Source organism: Rhagoletis pomonella, unplaced genomic scaffold, assembly GCF_013731165.1.
Source record: "Rhagoletis pomonella isolate Grant_MI unplaced genomic scaffold, Rhpom_1.0 Rhpom_scaffold_00013, whole genome shotgun sequence".
In the NCBI taxonomy this organism is placed as follows: Eukaryota; Metazoa; Arthropoda; class Insecta; order Diptera; family Tephritidae; genus Rhagoletis; species Rhagoletis pomonella.
In genome coordinates this window covers 21,862,351-21,872,809 of record NW_023458567.1, presented here as the reverse complement: position 1 = coordinate 21,872,809, position 10,459 = coordinate 21,862,351, and the positions used below count along the sequence as shown (strand labels likewise).

At 39.3% G+C, this 10,459-nt stretch overlaps 1 protein-coding gene across 1 annotated transcript; it reads right to left on the bottom strand.

Annotated features, from left to right (window-relative positions):
* Window positions 1-4,857: 4,857 nt before the first annotated feature.
* On the bottom strand, window positions 4,858-8,742 carry LOC118748979 (zinc finger protein 91-like). Its single transcript, XM_036483752.1, has 5 exons — window positions 7,502-8,742; window positions 7,337-7,432; window positions 7,032-7,282; window positions 6,144-6,984; window positions 4,858-6,082 (listed from the first exon to the last, which is right to left on the bottom strand). Exons 1-5 carry the CDS (start codon window positions 8,140-8,142, stop codon window positions 5,620-5,622), a joined length of 2,292 nt encoding a protein of 763 aa, XP_036339645.1. The 5' UTR covers window positions 8,143-8,742; the 3' UTR covers window positions 4,858-5,619.
* Between the last annotated feature and the right edge of the window lie 1,717 nt (window positions 8,743-10,459).

Here is a 10,459-nt window from a genome sequence, read left to right as displayed (position 1 = left end):
TATATTGTACTTGCAGACCCGGCGAACTTCGTCTCGCCCAAAATTCGATTTTTAATTTAAACATTTTGGTCCAACAGTTTCTCCAACAATCCACATTTACGATTTGTACTGCACATTCATCAGCTAACACTACGGTTTGGTGGTCGTTTGCCGCCTTAAATAACCGAACGAAAGTGTTATGTCCATGAGAAGTTCCCTGGTGGCAACAATGAGCCGGATCTATAGTGAATGAGCCCTAGAAACTTTATCTTATAGTTAGTGGCAATTTCAAAATGAATGCGTATCCTTGTTCAACAGAAAGATTTTTTTCTGTCAGGTTCTATATTAAGGGCCGGTTACTCAATATCTGGTTAACACTAACCTTCGGCTAAACATAGTTATCGACGTCCTTTTATATGCATGGAGTCGAAAACGTCGATAACGATGTTTAACCGCAGATTAGTGTTAACCAGACATTGAGCAACCGGCCCTAAATTCATTCAAAAAATAAACTTTCATTAAATTGCTTTCATGAAACTGGCTTTTAGGGTATTTCGACAGGTGGTGAATTGAGATCTACCACTGCACAACTCAACCCTGGTTTCTTCGAATGAGGCTTTAACGCATAATAATATTGGCAAATCACATCCGTTGGGCCAATCGTAACACATGAGTTCGATATACTCAATGGTGCAACAGGTCGGCCCTAAGGGCCGGTTACTCAATGTCTGGTTACAACTAATCTGCGTTCGTTTGACATCCCATGAATACTAAAGTATAAATTAATGGACCACTTCTGTAAGTATCTGGAGGTTTTTTTATCAATATTTCCATATTTCGTTAGATTACTTTATGTTAAAGGACTCTCTAACTAATATTTAAGTTTGAATTGAATAAATAGGATTTATCGTTTAATAAAATAAACAGGTAAATAAGAGTAACACGACATTTATTCATTTTTAAATACGGCCAAAACTTTATATCAGCGTAAAATTGTGCAAAACCAAAATTATGCATTTGACTTGCAAATAATGAACTTTCTAAGAAAAAATTTGCATCTCATACTAAGCCTTCTTAGAACTACTCTTAAAATGTCTCAAGTTGAGTTGTTGTAGTTGAGACTCTCAACTACACAATAATAAAGTTTTTCCCATAAATATTCGGTTACAATACAATAAAGTTTTATTCACTGGGTTTGAGAAAGTTCTTCCAAAATTTTTATTGGATTACTTATTAGCATTAGGCTACAATTTTTCCAGCACCACAATGAACTTTTGTTCTCTCTGTTTTTGTGTGATGGATAATTTTTTGTCGTTATCGAACGCCAACTTGTAAAAATTAGGAAAAACTATTACACATTTTTGTGTTCTCGAACGCAACTGTTAATAGATAGTAAATCACATATTGAGGACACCACATTGAGTGGAAGATCGACCTATCTCGGCAGCCAGTTCGAAAACGCCCTATCTCATAAAAATTTTCAACAACGCCCTATCTCAGAAAAATTTTCAAGAACGCCCTACTTCAGAATTCGGTTCAAAAACGCCCGATCTCAAACGAAAATACATTGAAAATAAGCTGAGATAGGGCGTTCTTCAACCAAATTTTGAGATAGGGCGTTTTTCAATCAAATTCTGAAGTAGGGCGTTCTTGAAAAAGTTTTCTGAGATAGGACGTTTTCGAACTGGCTGCCGAGATAGGTCGATCTTCCACTCAGCCTTCGATTTACTGTACTTATTCAATTAAAATTAAGTAAAAGGTCTGACATTTTTAAGGTTCAGTTAATCTAGACTTAATTTAAAAATGGTTTCACTTCTGGCTAAGTTCAGGTGTTGAGTAACCAAAAGGGCCGAAGAAAATAGCCAAGAAAAAAAAAACAATTTTAAGCGCTTAGATAAGCCCTAAAACATTAGTAAATATGCTTGCAAATATGTTCGAAAAATAACAACAAAATTTTAAGTACAGTTTAATGTTTTGTTAACCGGCTTTACAAAAAGGAGAAAGGTTATCAATTAGTCGGATTTTTTTTATGTATGTTACCGCATAACTTTGGACCACGTTAACCGATTTCTATAATTATTTTTTAAAGGAAAGGTGTTACCTTACAGGTAGCCCAATTTTAATTTGGTTTAAATCCCATCGTCAGATCATAAAGAAATTAACGCTAATCTTAAACTTCTTTATGAGAATTGAAGTCGGTTTTATTTTTTGCTTAAAAATTACTTTTTTTATTCAGTTTATTTATTTATTTATTTGTTTATGAAGTCTACAACAGGATGTTCTTACAGACTACACATATTAGAAAAAATTACATATTATAAAATATTATTGAGATTACTTAAATAAGATTCAAGCCGATTTCGGAAAATACCCTTTGGCATAGAGAGATCAAGGTCTAGAGAACTAGAAATCGTATTGATTTCTTGCAAAGTTCTATTTAAGGGAGCATTTCGACTGTAAAGAGTTTTGCTAAAAGCGATTCTAAACAAATCAGAATGCCGCAAAATTCTGCTAGGAACATTGAAATAAATTCTGCTGAGCAGTAAGGGGCAATCAACGTTACCGGAAATTACATCAAAAATGAAGGAAATGGACAGGAAAATTCTTCGGTTATGCAATGGCATTAAGTTAATTAATTGACAACGTGAAAAATAGGATGGGATAGGGTCGGAGAAGTTAAGCGATCTTAAGGCGTGTCGGATAAACACGCGCTGGACTGACTCAATCCTGTTTATGTGGACTTGGTAATAAGGTCTCCAAATAAAGGCAGCGTACTCTAATCTAGACCGAACAAATGCAGAGTATAAGACTTTGTGAGTGTAGGGATTCAAAAACGCAGTACTGTTGCGTCTTACAAAAGCAAGCATCGAAAATGAATTAGCTACGATATAATTGACATGCGTAATGAAGGTAAATTTCGAATCGAAAAATACTCCGAGGTCCTTAACTACGTTGAGAGACTCCAATCTAGTATCAGAAATACGGTATGATGTGGATAGCGGTGTAGATTGTTTTGAAAACGTGATTTGGTTACATTTTTTAATGTTAAGAAATAAGCGATTCTTAACACACCACAAAAATAATCTGTCAAGATCAGCTTGAAGTAGAAGCGCGTCATTATAAGATCTAATAACTGAGTAGACTTTTAAATCATCTGCGTATAAGAGATACTTAGAGGTAGCAAAGCACGACCCGATGTCATTAATAAATATTAAGAAGAACAATGGGCCCAATATACTACCTTGCGGAACTCCAGAGGTGAGCAAAAAGGTCTTCGAAGAAGCGCCATCTAGAACAACAGAACTAGTTCTGTGTGATAGATAGGTCTTTATCCACTGAAGCATGGACGAGTGAAACCCAAGCTGCGAAAGTTTACTAATTAAAATCGTGTGCGAAATTCTATCAAATGCCTTGGAAAAGTCCGTGTATATTGTATCCATTTGATACCCTGCAATGAAACTTTTAATACAATCGTCAGTAAAAACGGCAAGATTAGTTACAGTGGATCTGCCTGCAACAAAACCATGCTGATTGGAGCAAATAACCCGTGGTAAAGTATAAAACAGCCTATTTTTTATTATAACTTCGAAGAGCTTAGAAACTGTGGTTAGCTTAGAGATCGGACGGTAGTTGCTGACATCACTCTTATTGCCGCTTTTAAATATCGGCGTGATGGAGGTATGCTTCCATTCCTCAATAAAGATGCCAGACGATAGCGATTTATTAAAGATAAATTTCAAGGGTTCCACTAAGGAAACGCATTTCTTTAATAAAATAGCAGACATGCCATCTTCGTCTGTATGACAAGAATGTTTAAGATTTTTAATACCATCTAGAATATCTCCGTCTTTGAGAATCAGAGAGCCTACATCGAAGGAAGCACACTCCATATGGTTAGTGTCACTATCCGCAATTAGCTCACCAACCCCATCATCTGATACAAAATTTGAGGCAAAAAAATCAGCAAAAAGGTCAGCTGCCTCATATAACGAGGCTGCCGTAGCATTCTTATAATAAACCGAGGTGGGAACGTTAGATACACCCTTCATAGACTTAATGTAGTTCCAGAAACACTTCGGATTGCTTTTAATGTTTCTTTCAAAATTGGCAATGTAACCCCTATAGCAGGACTTATTGAGAGTATTAAACTGATCTCGGTAACTCGTATAGGAAACAAAGTGTGTGCTGTCCTTAGTTTGCTTAAACTTTTTAAAGAACTTATTTCTTAGATTCTTAAGACGCTTCAACTCCCTCGTGTGCCAAGGTAGCTTGTAAGACATTTTGGCATGAATAGGTATATACATCTTACTTAGATTAAAAATAATATTCCTGAATTCATTAAAACAAAAAGCAACATCGCCTGACCCAAAAACATCATTCCAATCAATAGAGGAGAAGGTATGGTCAAGAAAGTCAAAGTCACAAGAGCCATAGTTAAAGGAAACCCTTTGCATATCTCTAGGAATGCAAAAGTATTCAAAAAACTCAATCTCCAATATTAAAGGAAAATGATGCATATTAGGCGGGGAAATTGCAGTAACGGGAAGATATAATTTAAACTTAATGTTATTGCTAACAAAAATTAAGTCTAAGATCCGATTTAGACTATTTGAGAACCCATTGACTTGTGTTAAGTCGATACTTAATAAATTATCAACTAAGTAGGACTCGGTATTACTGCTTATATTAGATGGAGTTAAATACATGTTGTTGTGCAAATAGGACCACGAAATATTGCTAAGGTTAAAGTCCCCTAAAACACATAACTGGTGAGCACTAATTTCCGATTGCAGAGCAATAATGTTATCGACATGAGCACTATAAATGCGATCCTCACTGGCTGGCGGAATATAAGATGCGCAAAGGTAAAGGTATTTAGAGAGTTGAAACATTACAAAAGACAACCAAGTGTCGCTGATATTTTCAAGTAATAGAGATCTGCGCTGGTCGTTTAAATTTTTTTAAATATTCGTTATTCTCCATTTGAGATAAATTATTTTTAATCTCTCCAATAATCTAATGCTACTACCTGTTTGATATGAGCCAATTTTTCTTAAGCAGAACAAAGTTCTTAAGAATTTTGCTACGCTTTCTACCATGGTTTAGTAAAGTTTGTTTGTGAAGAGCACAACGCACCCTTGTTTTCAATAGAAATATGTATGTATATGCTCGTTCCATTATTTCATAAGGAAAAGGTTAGGCAGCAAGCTGTGAAATATCAGATGTCAAAACTCCTCGGACGCTACTATACCCACACAATAGCAATTTTTTTCTTGACCGTTTGTTTAAAATGTCCGTACTTAGCTTTATACATAGAAATAAGCAAAATAAGCATGGTCCTTAAAATTAAGCTTGGAAACCTTGAATAAGCAAACAAGCAATTCCAAGCAAAAGCTTAAACTTTCTTACGTAAGTTAAGTCTAGACTAACCGAACATTTAGAAAAGGAAATTGCCTAAGCTTTATTCATATGGATTAATAACTTAATTTCTGCATACCAGATACTGAATTGATCATTGAATTATACAAAATAAGCTTACCTTCAACTCACTATGAATACCATATAAAAACTATTTATGTATGCAAATACAATGCCCCAAAGCAATATGACAGCTGTCGGTAAATAGGCTAATTCTTGGTTTTACACAGAAGAAGGTGGCTGTGGCATTAGTATAGCACTAGAAATTTGAGCTTGTAACAATTGTTGATGCTGCTGTAACAACTGTGCATGTTCACCAATAGAATGCGACAAATTGCTGCTTGCAAGTGGCTGCCCCGCTGTCACTGTTGTTTCAAGAGGAGCAAATCTTTGCAAGCGTCCGGTTGAAGGCTCCATATGTATGCCATGCACCGCCTGTGCATGTTGTCGCAGTGCGTACATTTGCAGAAAACCAGCATCACATTCAGGACACTTGAAACGTTCACCAGTGTGTCGGCGTATATGAGCTTTCAAATCATTGCTCTGAGCAAATCCACGGCCACATTCTTCGCACTTAAAAGGTCGTTCACCTGTATGTGTGCGCATATGAATGGTGAGATTGTAGGCGCGATGGAAACCCTTACCACATAGAGTGCACAAGTTAGGTTTCGTGCCCGTATGATATCTAAAATGTAACAATATTGTTCTCTATCGTAATTTAAGCTGTATAACAAATAACAGGATACCTTTCATGTATTTTTACATCAGTTGCACGCGGAAAACCTTTTCCACAATACTGACATTTGTACGGCTTTTCGCCATTGTGTCGCCGCATATGTACACGCAAATAATCGTTACGGACGAAACTTTCTCCGCACACCGAACAGAGAAAATTCCGTCGGTCACTATGATGACCTTTCTCGTGTTCACGCAATGCCTTACGTTCTTTAAATGTCTCTTCGCAAAATTTACAAGCAAAAACGCGATCGGTATGCATTAAGATATGCTTACGAAGATAAGTTCGGCTTGTAAACTTTTTGCCACAATACTCGCAGTCATGCACCTTATGAGCTTGAGGATCGCTACCATGTCGTGTTTCAATGTGCTTCGTCAATTCGGCTGAACGAGCAAACGCACTATTGCAATGATCACACTTGAACTCTTTTGCTTGATGCAGGTTCATAACGTGCTTTTTAAGGTGGTCACTTCGTGCAAAACGTTTCGGACAGTAGGTGCACGCATGTGCCTTTTCATCAACGTGTGTTAGCATGTGACGCCGCAGATGGCAGTGACGCGAAAAGGTTCGTTGGCATTTCGAACAACGGTTTTCTGAATTAGCTGTTTCATCAATTGCAAGGAACTCGTCAACAACTTCGGTTATACGCCGGCGCTCGGTATAGTCGTTGTACTCTTCATTTGAGCTTGAGTTTCTCTTCGGTGTAGATAAATTTTCCACACCCAAGGGTATGAACAAACTTTTTTCTTGTTTGATTGCACTTTTATTAACCGGCGAATTACTTCTTTCCCAATCGGGTGATATCATTGCCATGTCGAAGCCATTCGTAGAATCATCCAATTCACATTTAACTAAATACTCATTAGTATAAATAGAATTAATAAAATTAATATAATACCTTTTATATCGGGTTCATGCTCTAATTTTAATTGAGGTAAGATATCATCAGGTAATTCCATACCGTCGTTGGCTTCCTCATCACTCGAAATTGGGTTAGTAATCATATTTACATCACTTTCAATCTCGCCATGCACATGCTGCCCACATTCAAGAAAATGGGAAGAAACCAGAAAGTCTTCGTTTTCGGCGGCACCAGTGTTTTTTTCTAATTGAAAGTTACTTTCCACCTCCTGTTTTTCTTTTTCCAAACTTAATAAAAAAATGTTTTTAATGTATTACAAATTGACAACGCGTTTTACTTACATCTTCACCTCCACATCTTTTGGTTTAGCTGGTTGATGTGCCTTAGTTTTATGACTAGATAGTTCGATTTCTGGCTCCTTGAGAGAGACTCTAATACTAAAAAGGTACGTATTCAAAGATAGAAATAAGTTAAAACCATTGATTTTTTTTTTTTTTTTATATCACCTCACGGCCTCAGGTTGGTGATGTACGTTACGCAAATGACGATTTAAGTGCTCTCTACGTGAAAAGCGTCTCCGGCATATTGAACACTGTATATCCAATGCAATACCAACACTTGGGTGTTTGTGTACCAGATGGCTTCGCAACTGTCTGATGCGTTCAAAGCGTATTCCACAAATTCGACATTGCAAATTGCTATTGTGATGAAACTGCTTACGGTGTTGGCGAAGTTCCAACAAGTCGAAAAACTTCATTTCACACATTTCACAAGGATGTAAGCTGAGTCTATCAGTTTGTGTACCATAATCCCTAAGTCGAGAGGATGATATCCCCTGTTTTGTATTGCACTTAATATTTTCTGCCACCTGATCCAGTAATGAAACATACGCCTTTTCCACACGCTGTTTAAAATCGTAGGCAGCACGGGCTTTATCCAGACAACAGGAGCAAATATGATGCGGAAGTTTTAGATCGCCTGCTATTATGGGGTACCGGATACATTCCGATAAAATATGCGCTATAGTGACGCCACTACTATAAGTTTCTTTAAAAATTGAGAACAATTCAACATTTTCTTGCAAACAAACTCGACATATTCGGTCGCCGTTAGGCACAGTGCCTCCTAATAGGGTGCTAGTTTCCATATCTTGGACACTTTTTTGATCACGCTAATCGAATAATATAATTTCGTTTTCCTCAGTTACTTTCTATCATGATATTTTTAGTATAATGCTTTATATAGGTAACTAAATTAGTATTTTAAGAGCACAAAGTTATTCTTCTTAGTTGTTAACCAATAATTAACTTTTGGGTGAATTTTACCATAGACCGCAAATTAGAAATGTAGCCAAAATATCGATGCATCGAGAATATCGATGTTCTCCTTCGAAGCATCGAGCATTTTCCACTAGGTGTATCGATACATCGATGTTTTTTTAATATATGGTACATTGAACCCATAAACCAAATATATAAGATCACGCGAAACGAAGAGTATAATTTAACACGACATGATTTATTGAATGAATTTGCGTTCAAAAATTTGCGGTTTTGTTGTTGTTGTTGTATGGGCTACAACAACCCCGCCCAGATCGGCTGATAACTCAGTCGTTGTCGTCGAGTTCCACTAACGACAGCCCCAAGAAGCGTGCAGCCCCTATGGGGTCGGTCCATAGAGACGATGCTTTTAGGGTTGTGGAGTTTTCCGGGCATGCGAAGAGATGTTTCGAGTCGTGAGGGGTCTCTCCGCATGCCGGACATTCGTTCGGCACATCCGCATTTAACCCTCTCAGGTAGGAATTTAACCTGCTGCAGTAGCCAGAGCGAAGTTGGGCTATTGTTCTGGTCTCCCGAGGCAGATGGAGCTCCGTCGCGTCGATGTCCGGTGTTTGTGTGCCTAGAACGGCATTCAGAGGTCTAGAGTCTACATAACTTGAGACTGCGTCCCTGTGAATGCCGTTCAGGGCCTGTCTGTGAGCTGACGGGTCCAGAGGCTGCTTAATGAACCTCTGGACTTCGTCCGTCAGTTCATATAGATTCCTCCTGACGTGCCTCGGCGAGGGCTCCTCTGCAAGCAGCTGTATATTTGGGTGGCCACATCTGTGGCTCCCAACAAGAAACTGCTTGCAGAGCATCGTGTTGTGCTCCCTAATTGGGAGCATTTTCGCCTCATGTGGAGGTGGTGTTCTGGTGACATCAGGAGGCATCCGGTCGCTGTCCTAAGTGCTGTATTTTGACCCGTCTGTAGCTTCGTCCACTGCGTCCTACTAGTCCCCGGCGACCACACTGGTGCTGCGTAGTTTAAAACCGGCCGGCCTATTGCCTTGTATGTTGCCAGCAACGTTTCTTTGTATTTGCCCCAAGTACTGCCGGCAAGCGACTTGAGCACCTTCTTGCGGCTCTGTACTTTATTGACAATAGCGGTTGCGTGCGCAGAGAAGGAGAGCAGGCTGTCGAATGTTACTCCGAGTATTTTAGGATTATTCACCGTCGGAATTGGTGTGTCATCCACGTGAGTTCTTAGCGGTAGCCTAACCTCCTTCGTTCAGGTTGTGCACAGGGTCGCAGAGGATTTCGTAGGGGAGAGGGTTAGGCTCCTTGCAGTGAAGAAGCAAGAAAGATCGGAGAGATACCCGTTTACTTTCCCAGTCGCCGGGATCGAGCAATGGTCGGCGTAGGAGACGATCGAGACTCCCTCTGGTGGTTGAGGGAGCTCTGAAATGTAAAAGTTAAACAGTAGCGGGGAAAAGACACCACCCTGTGAAACCCCCTGTTTTATTTTTTTAAGTTTGCTCAATTTGTCTCTAAACATTAACGACGAGTGTCGACCACTCCGATAATTCGCCGACCACCGTTTCAGCCTCTGTGGGAGAGAGGAAGCCTCTATATCTTCTAGTAGCGTGGAGTGGCTGACGGTGTCAAACGCCTTTGACAGGTCCAACGCTACTAGAGTAGTTCTCTCACAGGGACAGTTGCGGTTAAGGCCACGTGTTATCTGAGTGTTTATGGCGTTAAGTGCTGTTGTTGTACTGTGCAATTTGTCTCTAAACATTAACGACGAGTGTCGACCACTCCGATAATTCGCTGACCACCGTTTGAGCCTCTGTGGGAGAGAGGAAGCCTCTACATCTACTAGCAGCGTGGAATGGCTGACAGTGTCAAAAGACTTTGACAGGTCCAACGCTACTAGAATCGTTCTCTCACACGGACGTTTACGGTTAAGGCCACGAGTTATCTGAGTGTTTATGGCGTTAAGTGCTGTTGTTGTACTGTGCACTTTACGGAAACCATGCTGATGCTTCGCTGGGGTCAAGTGGTTTGAGAAATACGGGAGTAGTAAGGCCTCGAGTGTCTTCGCTACCGGGCAAAGGAGTGTTATCGGACGATAAGAATCTCCTATGTTGGCAGGTTTCCCCGGTTTGAGCAGTGGGACGACTCTCCCCACCTTCCAAATGTCTGGGG